At 38.4% G+C, this 15,713-nt stretch overlaps 1 protein-coding gene across 1 annotated transcript; it reads left to right on the top strand.

Annotated features, from left to right (window-relative positions):
• Window positions 1-1,226: 1,226 nt before the first annotated feature.
• LOC101961932 (uncharacterized) lies at window positions 1,227-3,390 on the top strand. The gene has a single exon (XM_005333990.5). It carries the CDS (start codon window positions 1,564-1,566, stop codon window positions 2,440-2,442), a length of 879 nt encoding a protein of 292 aa, XP_005334047.2. The 5' UTR covers window positions 1,227-1,563; the 3' UTR covers window positions 2,443-3,390.
• The last annotated feature ends 12,323 nt before the right edge of the window (window positions 3,391-15,713 follow it).

Here is a 15,713-nt window from a genome sequence, read left to right on the forward strand (position 1 = left end):
TGGATGGATAGATAGATAGATAGATAGATAGATAGATAGATAGATAGATAGATGTCTATCAACAATGACAACAAAAATAAAATAAAAAAATAAAGACCTTCCCAGGCCTGAGGGTGTGGCTCAGTAGTAGAGCCCTTGTCTAGCATGTGCACAAATCTCTGCATTCAATCTCCAATAAAGGGGGAGGGTGGTCTTCACAAGACCAAGTGCTGTACCTTTGATCTGAGACTTCCTATAGACTTCCTAGTCACTAGAACTGTGTGAAGTAAATTTTTCTTCTTCATAAATTACCTAGTCTCAGGCATTCTGTTGTCAGAGCTAATATAGACTAAGACAATAAGGGAAATTGTTTATCTAAAATCTTGGCATAGGGTAAAGAGGTAAGATAGGCCTCTAAATATTTAGAGCCACAACCTTGCCATCACACTTCTTTGCAGCCTCAAATCCCATGCCTAGGTTTGTCATCCATGAATGGATGAGCAAGGAAAGGACAATCAAGTTAGGTATGGTGGCACATGCCTGTAACCCCAGCAACTTGGGAGGCTGAGGCAGGAGGATCATAAGTTCAAAGCCAGCCTCAGCAAATTAGTGAAGCCCTAAGCAACTCAGCAAGACCAAACAAAAGGGGGCTGTGGATATGGCTCAGTGGTTAAGTGCCCCTGGGTTCAATCCCTGGTACAAAAGAAAACTGGGCTCAGGAGTAGAATTTATAAACTAAAAAATAGAATCTTCTCAGATCGAATCAGAAAATGGCTAAAGCGGTGGACATTTTGGTCTTTGTCCGCGGGTCAGGACGGTCTCTTGGTCCACGTGGCGACAGGTGATAAAGAGACTAAACTATATGATCCTCCACTGAAGCAAGAAGATCCACTGGATGGTGGGGAAAAAGTGGAAAAGAAGTCTTGTCAGAAAAAGCCTGAGAAGATGATGAACAGATAGAGAAGCAACAAGACTTGGGAGGCAAGTTGTGTTCATCAAACTACAGACTGAGGAAAAAAGGATGTGGATATAAGAAAATTGGAAAAATCCTTTGTTTGCTCAACCTCATTTCTTTAAGGAAACATTTTTGAAGTATTAGGTTGAAACCGTTTAGACTTAACAATGAGGGAAGGTATGTAGTTGAGTCTCCAATTTTACTAGCTGGATGTTCTCTACCACTGCTTATTTTTTATGGTAATATCTCCCTATAAGTGTAAAGCAGTGTGAAATGCCTTCAGTATAAACAGTGTGATATAGCATCTGATAGCAGAGCATTCATACTGGAGGAAAACCTTATGAGTTTACTGAATGTGGGAAAACTTTTACCCACATATCACATTTCTTTGAACATAGAAGTCATGCTGAAGGGAAACCTTGTGCTTCTAAAGAGTATTGAAAAGCCTTTAGCTAGATGATAAAATTTTCTCACAAATCTTATCCATTCCTCTGCATTTGAGAGGTCATACGGAGAAGCCTTCTAAATGTAAGAAATGTGGAAATATCTTCAGTCAAAAGTAAATCCTCGTGTATCAAGAAATTCATACTGGAGAGAAACCTTGTGAATGTGGGAAAGCTTCCATTCAGATGTCACACCTCAGTCAGCAGAGAATTTATAGTGGGGAAAGCCCCTTTGCCTGTAAGGTATGTGGGAAAGTCTTCAGCCACAAATCCAATCTTACTGAGCATGAGCTTTTTCATAATAGAGAGAAACCTTTTGAATGTAATGAATGTGGGAAGGCCTTTAGCCAAAAGCAGTATGTCATTAAACATCAGAATACTCATACTGGAGAGCAGCTTTTTGAGTGTAACGATTGTGGAAAATCCTTCAGCCAGAAAGAAAACCTCCTTACCCATCAGAAAATCCACACTGGAGAGAAACCTTTTGAGTGCAAAGATTGTGGGAAAGCTTTCATTCAGAAGTCCAACCTTATCAGACACCAGAGAACTCACACAGGAGAGAAGCCCTTTATATGTAAGGAGTGTGGGAAAACCTTTAGTGGGAAATCAAATCTTACTGAGCATGAGAAAATTCATATTGGAGAGAAACCCTTTAAATGTAATGAGTGTGGAACAGCTTTTGGCCAGAAGAAGTACCTCATAAAGCATCAAAACATTCACACTGGAGAGAAACCCTATGAATGTAATGAATGTGGAAAAGCCTTCTCTCAACGAACATCACTTATTGTGCATGTGAGAATTCATTCAGGTGATAAACCTTATGAATGCAATGTATGTGGAAAAGCCTTCTCTCAGAGTTCATCTCTCACTGTGCATGTAAGAAGCCATACGGGTGAGAAACCTTGCGGATGTAATGAATGTGGAAAAGCTTTCTCTCAATTCTCAACCCTAGCTCTGCATTTGAGAATACATACAGGTAAGAAACCTTACCAATGCAGTGAATGTGGGAAAGCTTTCAGCCAGAAATCACACCATATTAGACATCAGAAAATTCATACTCATTAAAAATCCTATGAATATCTTCAAGATGGGAACACATCAAAAATTTATATATCATAAAGTCATTCTGAGGCAGTGTACCACAAATGAAGGGAACAACTTTGAGGACACTGAAAATCCATATTGAAGAGGAAGACATGTGTATGATAAACAGACTGCCAATAAAAAAATACTCCACAGTCAATGGTAAAGGTAAAGCTAAAACAATAGACATTTCCATTAAAATTGGAACAGAAAACAGGCCTGTTACTCCATCAATATAGATGTGAAGTTCTTCACTTGTGTAATAAGTTGTGTTAGAAAAGAAGAGACAAAAACAGATGGTATGATCATCTATAAGTAATAAAACTCTGGTATTGCTTCAGCAGAGGGAAAGAGATTCCAGAAAGAGACCTATGCATTTAGTAGAATTTGCAATATTAAAGAAATCCATCAGATGAGAAAATATGGGACTATTTTTAAAAATTATTTGGAGGTAATTTGTTCTCTGAAGGGGAAAGAAATAGACCATGAACACACAAGCAAAATTCATGGGAATTGAAGACTGAAAGATACAAAAGCCATGCACTAAAGTGGCTGTGACCTTTGGAGTAGGGAAACTTTCCTTCTTCTTAACAAATTTAAAAATATTTAGCAGTTTTACTTGTGAGTGTATATGCTCAGGAGATACCAGGAAATTTACTGTGGCTTGATTTGTAGCCAAATATTGGAAACAACTTAATTGTTCATCAGGAACAAAAAGAAGTTCTTATAATGTGACACTATACATCTGCAAAATGCAACTATGAGATCCACATGTTATTAACAGAAGGATCTAAAAAAATTGCATTGAGGGGGAAAAAGAAGTTGCAGGATGATACATATAGTGACACTGTAAATTTGAATAAAAACTTAATGAAATTTAGTACTTTATATTGGTAATGAATACATATGTGTATGTTAACGTTTTTGAAATGGAGAAATACAGGCTAAACTTTTGATAGTGGTAGCCTGTGAAGAGTGAGAGGGGTAGGGAATAAGTATGGGAGGTAGGGTGGGGAGGGGGCTTCAGCTTTTTATATAAAACATCCATTTCTTTTGAAGACTGCAAGTAAATATATGAAGATACTGGCTAATTCTGGATTGTGGTATATGGATATCTTGTCTTATTTTTTGTACTTTTCTGTATTTTTAAAATTTCTCAAAGTTAATAAGAATGGGAGTGAGGATGGGATCTCTGTACCTGTAGAAGTTATGTTATAATGGACTAATTCCCAATCAAATACTAAACTTTTTATAGAAAATATTTCTAAAATTTTATCAACAATGAGTGGATGGACTTGCTCTCTCTGTAATATGAAATTATCTATTTTATTAAAATTAAAATGACAGCATAAAAAAAAAGAAAATGGCTAAAGCAGTCCTCAGATTAACTAACATAGGTACCATGAAACATACCTGTAATAAACCAGAAAAGGTAAATTTAATCAAATTACACATTCAATGAAAGAAGCTTAAAGAAAAGGAAAAGAAAGAAAAGCAAGTTTCACTGAAAAAAAGTACAAGTGAGTGAATTTGAAAAGTTTTAAATGGCATAAATGTGGGAACTGGTCTTCAGGTGGGTGGGGGAAGTAAAATAAATATGACACTAGCGGGCTAGGGATGTGGCTCAAGCGGTAGCGCGCTCGCCTGGCATGCGTGCGGCCCGGGTTCGATCCTCAGCACCACATAGCAACAAAGATGTTGTGTCCGCCGAGAACTAAACAATAAATGTTAAAAATTCTCTCTCTCTCTCTCTCTCCACTCTCTCTTTAAAAAAAAAAAAAAAAAAAAAAAAAAAAAAAAAAAAAAAAAAAAAAAATATGACACTAGCATTGTTTTATTAAATTTTTCTTTTAATATTTTTAGTTGTCAATAGACCTTTATTTTATTTATTTATATGCAACCCAGGGCCTTGCATGTGCTAGGCAAGTGTTCTACCACTGAGTCACAACCCCGGCCCCACTAGCATTATTTATCTACCTGAGGAAAAATAAATGACAGATGCTCTCTGTGAGAAATGATTCTAGAGAAATAAACACAGATATCAATGAAATTAATCACAAGAGACAAAATTGCTCAAAACTTTGCAAATATATTAAGAACTTTGAGGAAGTAGATGATTTTAAAGAATATTACAAGAAGTCCATATATCTACACCTATACACTGACATATCAATTTAAATACACATATAAGGGAGTGGGGTTGTGGCTCAGTGGTGGAGTGCTTGCCTCACACATGTGAGGCACTGAGTTCAATCCTCAGCACCACATAAAAATAAATAAACAAAATAAAGATATTGTGCCCATCTATAACTAAATTTTAAAAAAAAAATAAAATAAATGCACATATAAGCAGAAAATATAATGCAAAAAATATGATAAAGTGATACACTTCAAATAATGTACCATGTTCAGATAACATCACAGAGTTCTATAAAACAGACGAATCTTACAAGCTTGCCACAAAATCCAGATACCACAAGGAAAAATACTGGTAGATGTGACTCCTTTATTTATTTCATGGCAAAATATACTATAAATAATAGGTAAAATAAGATTGAGCATCAGTTGATAATCTTTACAGCCATGTAAGTACAAAAGGCTTCACTAAAATCTCTACTTTTTTGTATGCTCAAAATTGAAATTTCCACCAGTTGTGATGGTGTATGGTCATCCCAGCAACCTGGTAGGCTGAGGCAGGAGGACCACAAGTTTGAGGCCAGCATCAGCAACTTAGCAAGGCCCTAAGCATTTTAGCAAGATCTTGTCTCAATAAATAAATAAATAAATAAAAAAGACTGGGGATGTGGCTCAGAAGTAAAGTGCCCCAGCTTCATTAGTATGCTTGAGGCCCTGGATTGGATCTCCAGCCTCAAAACAAAACAAAATAAAACAAACAAGAAAAAAAACCCGGTTGGGATTGTGGCTCAGTGGTAGAACGCTCACCTAGCATGTGGGAGGCTCTGGGTTCGATCCTCAGCACCACATTTAAAAAAAAAAAAAAGATATTGTGTCCAACTACAACTAAAAAAATAAATATTTAAAAAAGAAAGAAAAAAAACCCACACATTGCTGAAAATATGGTTCAGTGGAAAAGCACTTGCCTTTAATGATTAAAAAAAGATTCAGAAAAGACTGGGCATGATGGCACATGTCTGTAGTTCCAGCTACAAGAAGGCTGAAGTAGGAGGACAGCATGAGCCCAGGAATTCAAGGCCAGCCTGGGTAACAGAGCAGGACCCTGTTTCTAAAATTAAAAAAAAGAAAGAAAGAAAGAAAGAAAAAGAAAAGAAAAGAAAGCAAGCTCAAAACATAGTAACCATATATAAAGTATGGATCTTCTTAGGGTCTTAATATGAGAGAGAGAGGTTTTTTTTTAATATTTATTTTTTAGTTTTTTCAGCGGACACAGCATCTTTGTATGTGGTGCTGAGGATCAAACCCAGGCCGCACGCATGCCAGGTGAGTGCACCACCACTTGAGCCATATCCCCAGCCCTAGGGTCTTAATTTGAATGGACAAAAATATCTGAAATAACCATGATAATTTGAACCCTGAGTAGATATTTGATAACATTATAGAATTTTATCACTAATGATGTAAAGATATTATTGTTAATTATTTTACTTTGGGCAGCAGTAGTGACCTTTAAAAAGTTCTCATCTCCCCTCCCATAGCAGTGCTAAGGATTAAACCCAGGAACCCACACATGTTAGGCAAGCACCTTACCACTGAGCAACATCCTCAGTCCCAAATGTTCTTATCTCCTACAGATTCTTAACATAGTATTTATGAATGAAATGATGTTGACTAATAAGGACTACATATGTAAAAATTCATTGAGCTATACACTTAATATTTGCACATTTTTAAATCAATAAAAAAGAAAAAGAAAAAACACTGGGAGGAAATGAGTAGGTGGTCTAGACAAGGCATTGGTAAACTTTGACTGTAATGGTCCAGAGAGTAAATGTTTTAGACTTTGTGATGTCTGTGAGTTTTATTGCATCTACATTGAATACCTCTATCCAAAATGTATGGGAACATAGTGTTTCAGATTTCACTCTTTTTGGATTTTGCAATATTTTCATAGACTTCACCAGTTAAGCATCCCTAATTCAAATATCCCAAATCCAAAGTGCTTTAAAATCCAAAACTCTGTGAGCATCATGACAGTGTTCAGTTTCAGATTTTGGAACATTTCAGATTTTGGATTTTCATATTAGGAACATTCAACTTGCATTTAGTTCTGTCACTACAGGTTGAAAGTAGCCAAAGAGGGGAATAAAAGAAAGAAAACACCTCTAGCCAATACATAAACTAATGGTGCTCATTGGCTATGTTTCAAGAAAACATTATTTACGAATATTGAAATTTGAATTTTATGTCACTTTCATGTGTCACAAAATATTATTATTTTTATTTTTCCTAACCAATAATGAATATGAAAATGATTCTTATCTCATGGCTGTATTTAAAAAGCAGCAAACCACATTTGGCTCATTGCTCATAGTTTCCCAACCTCTGGTCTAGATGAAACAAAATTGGACATGATTGATGATTGATGACAGAGTGATGGGCCTCTTAGGGATCCATTCATTCATACCCTCTATTTTTGTGGATGTTTGAAAATTTCCAGAAGAGACAGGTTTGTAGTTAAGTAGTATCATAGAAATAAATTAAGTAGCACTATAGAAATAAACTTAATGTCATAGAAATGTAGCTGCAAAATGAAAAAGAGGCAGATCACAAGAACATGATCCCAATTGTTTAATAACAGAAAAACATGGTACAGATCATGCACTCTTTTTTAAACTTTCAAGAAATCTTTTTTTAACCTTTTCAATTGCCAATAGACCTTTATTTCATTTATTTATATGTGGTGCTGAGACTTGAACCCAGTGCCTCACACATGCTAGGTAAGTGCTCTACCATTGAGCTACAACTCCTGCCCCTATCATTAATTCTTAATGGGGGTAATATTGCCCCCAAGGGGACAAAAATTAGTTCTTGGGAAAAAATAAATCATACATTACAATGGTTTGAGGCCCTATGAAGCTCAGCCCTACCTTTACAAAACCTTATTTATTGCTATGGAATTTCTTTCTCTGGATTTTGTTGGATGTCACAGAAGCAGCAGTAAGGTTGAGTTCGTGGAAAATCTATGTACTATATACAAGATCATTGCTACGAAACCACAGTAAATAGATAATAATGAGATATTAATTAATTTAATTCTCATCCCAAGTCTCACAGGGTTGGTCCTGCTATCATCTTCATTTCAGAATGAAGAAACTGAAACCTAGAAAAATTGTGGCATATCCAAAATCACAAAGCCAATGAGGATAAAAGGGCGATGTGGCTGATGAACAAAAAGCAGAGAACTCCTCTCTAGCTCTACAGGCATCCAAAACAAAATTTTTTAAAAATTTGGTACTGGGAATTGAACCCAGGGGCACTTTACCACTTAGCCACATCCCCAGCCCTTTTTATTTTGAGACAGGGTCTCACTAAGTTGCTAAGGCCTCGATAAATTGGTGAGTCTAGCCTTGAACTTGCGATTCTCCTGCCTCAGCCTCCCTAGCCACTGTCCCCAGCCTGCATCCAACATTTCTAGAGATGCAATTTGGCTTGATTCTGGATGTCCTACAAAATTAATTCTCCAACATTACACAGGATATCATCTGTTTTTAAATAATTTATATTGTGTTTTACAGTTTAAAATTAACCTAAAACTTTTTTTTCCTTGCTGTGCCAAGGATCAAATCAAGGATCTCTCCCATGCTATGCAAGCACTCTACCACTGAGGTACACTCCCACCCCCTAACTTAAAATCTTCAAGTTCAAAGCCACGGCTGGGGGTGGTGCTCAGAGATAGAACACTTGCCTAGCATGCCTGAAGTCCTGAGTTCAATTCCCAGACACACACACACACACACACACACACACACACACGAAAACTGTGGATTCTTTTCCTCTTCATCATCCTCCCCCTTCCACTCCCCATCCCTCAGTGGTAGAGCTTTTGCCCAGCAAGGTCCTAGGTTCAATCTCCAGTACCACACTCACACAAAAAAGACATGATTGGTGGTCAATCCAGAATGGAATTACAGAAGTTTAACAAAGGTTAAGATTCTGTATCTACAAAACGGAGGAGCTCCAATGGTGCAATAGTTTAAAAATATATATATCTTAGGATTCAAGATTTCTACCAGAGTACATGGAAGAAGAAAAAATTAACAACAACAAAAAAAACTTTTTGAAGGTAAAATGGGGGTTCACTGTTGTGGAATAGTGGCCGAGTACCAAAGTCATTCCAGAGAGGTTTGTTTTGGTTTTTGTTTTTTGTTTTTAGCTCGAATTGTCTCACTAAGTGCTGAGGGCCTCGCTAAATTGCTGAAGCTAGCTTTGAATTTGCTTCAGTCTCCCAAGCTTCCAGGATTACAGGAGCGTGCCACCCAGCCCAGAGAGGCTTTGAATAAAAATGAAATTATACTCAAATCTGAGTTACAGACCAGAAAAAAGCATTAAAGATGGTGTAATTAACAAAGGCCCACAATTCAATATATATATATATATATATATATATATATATATCAAAGAGACAATGATGGTAGAAGAGTTAAACATGTGACTTGACTTCAAGATGAAACCAAATGGGCATTCATGGGAAAAGCCTTAACTGAAGACTGGGGTTGGTACATGCAGGAGAAGGGGCACAGATGGTGGAAGCATTAACACAGGTTTGATTTTTCTGCACACAGAAAAGAATATAGATAGGGAGAATTTAACTAAGGCCTGCAGTCAATATATAGACCTGAGGGGCAATGATGGGGAAAGAGTTAACAAATGTGGCACAATATTCACACCTAAATTGTCCTGATGGTTGAAAAGTGAACAGATGTTCAAGTTTAATATACAGACTCAGAAGCGTTTCCAACATTCCACCCTCAAAACCCTGGATTCTATACCTAGATCAGAATCCACTAACACCTGAACAGATAACAGAAATTCAGTTCAAGATAAAATCAGAGGGCTGGGTTGTTGCTCAGTGGTAGAGCACTTGCCTAGGATGTATGAGGCACTGGATTCGATTCTCAGCACCATATAAAAGTAAATGAATAAAATAAAGGTCCATCAACATCTAAAAATTTTTTTAAAAGATAAAATCAGGGGGCTGGGGATGTGGCTCAAGCAGTAGCACGCTCGCCTGGCATGCGTACGGCCCCGGTTCAATCCTCAGCACCACATACAAACAAAGATGTTGTGTCTGCCGAGAATTAAAAAATAAATATTGAAAACAAATTCTCTCTCTCTCTCTCTCTCTCTCTCTAAAAAAAAGCAAAGTTTAGTTTAAAAAAAAAGATAAAATCAGAAAGCTAGCCCAGTGGTGGCAGATAACTGTAGTTTCAACTATTCAGGAAGCTGAAGCAGGAGGATTACTTGAACTGAATAGTTTGTGGCCAATCTGGGCAACAAAGCGAAAGTATATCTCAAAAAAAAAAAAAAAAAAGATAAAATTAGGGCTGGGTTTGTGGCTCAATGGTAGAGTGCTTGCCTAGCACACATGAGGCATTGGGTTCGATCCTCAGCAACACATAAAAATAAATAAATAAAATTATAAAGGTATTTTAAAAAGATAAAATTAGAAGTTGATATGAGTTTTTAAAGTTATTAGAAGCCTAGGTTTGAGAGCACAGATAAGGGATTTTCATAGGGGAATTGTTAACAATGGTTGGAGTCTGCAGTCAGATCCAAAGGACATGGATAATGGAAGAGTTAACAAGGCCATGGTTTAAGTATAGACTAGATGGGCATTGATGGTGGAATATTTTAAAGATGTCTGTATTTGTTTGCCATTGCTGCTCTCTAACAAATTACTACAAACTTACTAGTTCAAAATAACAAAAAAAGTTTTATTTTAATAGTCTGGAAATCAGAAATCCACCAGGGCTGCATGTCCTCCGGAAGCAGTAGGGGGAATTCCATTTCCTTGGTTTTTTTTTCCAGCTTCTAGAGGTCACCTGTATTCTTAGCTTATGGTCCCTTCCTCCATCTTCAAAGCCAGGGTGTAGCATTTTCAAATCTCTCTCTATGACCTACTATTTCCATCATCACATGTCTTCTCTCACTCTGACCTTTCTTCTCTCCTTCTTATAAGGATCCTTGATTACATTGGTCCCATCTGAATAATCTGGAAAAATATTCCCATCTCAAGACTCTTAATCAATCTGAAAAGATCCTTTTTTCCATGTAAGGTAACATAGTCACAGATTCCAAGGATTGGGATGTGTACATTTGGGGGACCATAATTCTATCTGCCACAATATCCAAATTTGAAGAAAATCAGTGGTGGTGAAAGATTCAATTAAGGCTCAGTGTATTAACAAGACTATTAGGTCTGAATTGAAACCAGATGGGCACCAACCAAAGGACTGGGCCGCTACATCAGAATTTTTTCAAAGGTCTAGGTTCAAGGTCAGAACAAAGAAAATTAATGGAATCTCAGCAGATATCCTGGACCCTGTATTGAAGTTACAGGAGCATTAATAGTGGAAAAGTTAATGGAGTCCAAGGTTTAAGATCTAGACTAGCCTGGTATGGTGGTGCATACCTGCAATCTCAGCAACTTGGAGGCTGAGACACAGGAGGATCGCAGGTTCAAAGCTAACCTTAGCAAAAGTGAAGCCCTAAGCAACTCAGTGAGACTCTGTCTCTAAATAAAATACAAAACAGGGCTGGGGATGTGATTCAGTGGTTGAGTGTCCCTGGGTTCAATCCCTGGTACCCTCTCTCTGCCAAAAAAATAAAAGATCTAGAATAGATCCATTCATGGTACAATCTTAACATTGCCCTGGATTTATTTTCAAAGCTGAAGGTCACTGATTAAAGACTTAACTGATAGCCAGATTCAAGATCAAAAATGAACATGAATGCCTTGCAATCTGGGTTTAATATATAGATCAGAGGGAGAAACTAATAGTGTTAAGATATCTGGATTTGATTCACAGGTCAGAAGAGGCATTGATGTAGCAAGAAATAAAAGAGATCAGGTTTAGCCAGGCACTACAGCACATGCCTGTAATCCCAGCGGCTCCGGAGGCTGAGGCAGGAGGATCACTGAAAGGCGAATGACTCACCCGAGACAGAGATTCAACCAAGAGATTTTATTGGGGGGCTGCCCAAAGGGGAAGAAAGGGAGAGGCAGGGAGAAAGAGAAAGAGAGCAGAGGAAGAGAGCAGAGAGAAAGAGAAAGGTAGAGAGAGAGGAGAGAAAGAAGAGGAAGAGGGCAGAGGACAGAGAGAAGAGAGTGTGTGCTTATAAGCTTTGGCTTAGGAAGGATTGTGTAGGTGCTGATTGGCAGGGTGACTCAGGAACAGCAAGCAGACACTGTGTCCTATGGGGATTGGTCGAGGAAACCTTTGAATTTGGCATTCTTTGGAGAGGAGGGGGAGGGGTAAGGGATTCCATGATGTTCTCTGAGAAGGGGGAGTCTCCCACACACCCAAAAATCACAAGTTTAAAAACCTTACTCAGCAATGTAGGGAGGCTCTAAGCAACTTATTGAGACTCTATCTCTAAATAAAATATAAAAAGGGCTGGGGATGTGGATCAGTGCTTAAGTGCCCCTGGGTTCAATCCCCAGTACCCCCCCCAAAAAAAATCACATTTAGTTTTCATGCCAAAAATGAATTGATAATGAAATAATTACTTAACAGAACCCTAAGGTAGATGCCCTGACAAGTGAGACATTGGTGGCTGAAGCATTAATAGAAGCCAGATGCAAGGTCAGACTTGAGTGTCAATGAAGGTAGAAGATCACACAGAAAGATTTAAGAAAGATTTAATAGGATTAAGTTTCAACCATCGTGAAAAAGGAAGATATACACCTGCAACTTCTGTCTATCCACCATGTAAGAACACAGTAAGAATGAGGCTATCAGCAAACCAGAAAGAGAGCCCTTACTACAAAACAACCCTATTGGCATCTTGATCTTGGACTTTCCAGCTTCGAGAACTGTGAGAAAATAAATGTCTGCCTATGGTATTTGGTAATGGCAGTGTGAGCTGGCTAACACAATAGCTATGTACATCTTTATGAATTCTCTTAATCCAGGTGCAGTGGTGCATGCCTGTAACTCCAGCAACTCCATCAATAATGAGGGTAAATATATATTAATCATATATAGGTGTGTAATCCCTAGCAAGATATTTGGTAAAAACAGAGAAGTTGATTCTAAAATTCATATGGGATGAAAAGGATCTAGAATAGCCCAAACAACTCTGTGTATGTGTGTGTGTGTGTGTGTGTGTGTGTGTGTGTGTATTGTATGTGTTGCCTATGCTAGGTCACTCGACCACTGAGCTACATGCTACATACCAGCCCCAAAACAAGTTTTGAAAAAGAAAAACGAAGTTGTAGGACTTAGCACTACTTGACTTAAGAATTATTATAAATTTGTAGTAATTGACATCATGTGGTATGGTTATAAATATCAAACAAAGAATCAAAGAGCCAATGTGGTGGTGCACTCCTGTAATCCCATTCTCTCCTTCCTTCCCAGCCACGATGAGGTGAGCAGCTCTGCTCTGCCACATGCCCCACCAAACGCTCATGTTGTGCCTCACCAAACGCCCATACTAATGGGGCCATGGTCTCTAAAAACATGAGCCAAAATAACCTTTTTCTCCCTTTAAATTGATTTTCTCAGGTGTTTTGTCACAGTGATAGAAAGTTGATTAACACAATGTAATGCTTCAATATAAAATTCACTTTTTTCTTTTCTTTTTGCATTGGGCATTGAACCCGGAGCACCTTACCACTAAGCCACATCTCCAGTCCTTTTTATTTTTTATTTTCAGATAATTTCTCACTAAGTTGCTAAAGGCCTTGCTAAATTGTTGATGCTGTCTTTGAACTTGTGATCCTCCTGTCTCAGCCTCCAGAGTTACTGGGATTACAGGTGCCTGCAACCTTGCCCAACTTAAAATTTACTTATTTTAAAAAGAGGGACTGAGGGGCTGGGGTTGTGGCTCAGTGGTAGAGTGCTTGCCTAGCATGTATGAGGCACTGGGTTCAGTCCTCAGCACCACATAAAAATAAACGCATTGTGCCCATCTACAATTAAAAATATATAATAAAATAAAAAGAGGGACTGGAGATATAGTTCAGTTGGTAGCGTGCTTGCCTCCCATGCACAAGGCCCTGGGTTCAATCCCCAGCACCACAAAAAAAAAAAAAAAAAAAGGAAATACACCACAAAACAAAATAAAGAACTTGATGAATGGGTTCAATGAACAATATTATTGGGAATTATGGGAAACTCCCAGAACCATCTAATGCTAGTCTTTCCATGTCTCCTGGGATCAGAGGTCCACAGAGTCCTGGGTCCTAGTGCGGGGCCTGCCCTCACATAGGCATCTGTTGTCCCTGCCAGTGCAGAGGGTGTCTCTCATTGTCTATGTGGAAAATTGTTGCACATGGCAACCTCCACAATTCTGGTTTCCCACATCAGAGCCTGCAACCCTGACAGCAAGTCCCTATTCTCAACTGTCCACAGACGTTCCTACTTGAAGTTGTGTTTCTGTCATGTACACAAACTCTCTTTAAGCAGTGGGGTTTAGAATCTCCCCCTGTGGTGGAGACTAGCATTGTGGTGAGAGATCAGCCAGATATGATCTTCAGACTTTCCCTGGGATTTGTTGACTATTGATTTGGGACAAATCCTGATCTCTGTGGTGTGAAGCAATAAAACCATCTATATCACATATTCCTGGGAAATATATGTTAGGATTCCATGGAAAGATCTTGGGGTGTAGCTCAGTGGGATAACACTCATCTAATATTCACCAGGCTTCTTGCTCAACCCCCAGCACTGTAGGGGAAAAGAGATTCCTTGGAAACTAGAACACAGTAGAGGAGGCATAGAATAAATGCATACTATTTTTGTTGACATATTCATGGTTTAATCATAACAACAGCTAACATTTTTGATCACACAACATGCCTAACCCTGTGCTAAGTGCTAAGTCCTTTATAAGCACAAAAGCCTTGGGGAAAATATAGTTATTACTTCCAATTCATAAAGAAGTAAATGGAAGGCCTAGAGGTTGAGGGACTTGCTCAGATATATGGAGTCCTTGTGTGTTGAGCCTGGGAAGTGTAGTCTGACTACAGAGCCCATGTCCCTCCTATCAGGTTTCACTGCTTTCCACTCTATGTGACCTCAAAGAGCTCCAGACACTCTTCCCAAACTCAGTGACCCCAGAATTTCAGAACAAGTCTTTGACTTACTCCTCAGAATAGACAGAATAATGTTCCCCCAGGATGTGATGTCATAATCCCTGAAACCTATAAATGCTCTTATTTGGAAAATTATTATTTGCAAATGTTAGTAAGGATGTTATCCTGGATTTTACAAGTGGGTCCTAAATGCAATCACAAATGTCATCAGAGGAAGGCAGAAGGAGATTTGACACAAACAGAAAACAAGAAGGGCCACATGACTACAGAGTCAAAGATTGGAGTAACGGAGCCACAAGCCAAGGAATGCTGGCAGCCAAAAGGAGAAGGAAGAAGCAAGGAACAGACTCTCCCCTAGAGCATTCCAAAGGAATGCAGTCCTGCCAACACCTTGATTTCAGTCTATTGAAATTGATTTCAGACTTCTGATCTACATAAATTGTGCACTTCTGTTGTTTCATGCTATAAAGTTTATGGCAATTTGTTAACAGAAGAAATTTGGAGCGATATATGGAATTATGTAAATTATGCTGTGCTTTCAGTTTAAAGATTCATTCAGTCAGTCAACACAGAAATAATTGAAGCAATATAGTAGAATAACTAAAAATGAACTCTGAGTTCACACTGGATTTATGCCTCCCCCTGCCTGCCGTCACCTGCTGGCATTGGGGGGCACACCTGTAATCCCAGGGACTCTGGAGATTGATGCAGGACTATTCCACATACCAGACCAGCCTCTGCAATTTAGCAAGATCCTGTCTTAAAAAATAAAAAGGTCTGGGGATGTAGCCTCATGGTAGTGTGCTCTTGGATTTAATCGTCAGTACTGAGGGGAAAAAAAAAAAAGTAAAAGCAGATTTTTGGATTCAATTCAACTTGGGGGCAAATTCATTTCCCCCTGCCTGCTGTCACCTGCTGACTGTGTGACCTTAAGCAGATTGTTTAATTCTCTAAGCCTCAGTCCCAATATCCTCACAATGGCAACGGTGACAGTACTTGAACTCAAAAGAAG

Source organism: Ictidomys tridecemlineatus, chromosome X (genome assembly GCF_052094955.1).
Source record: "Ictidomys tridecemlineatus isolate mIctTri1 chromosome X, mIctTri1.hap1, whole genome shotgun sequence".
Classification (NCBI taxonomy): domain Eukaryota; kingdom Metazoa; phylum Chordata; class Mammalia; order Rodentia; family Sciuridae; genus Ictidomys; species Ictidomys tridecemlineatus.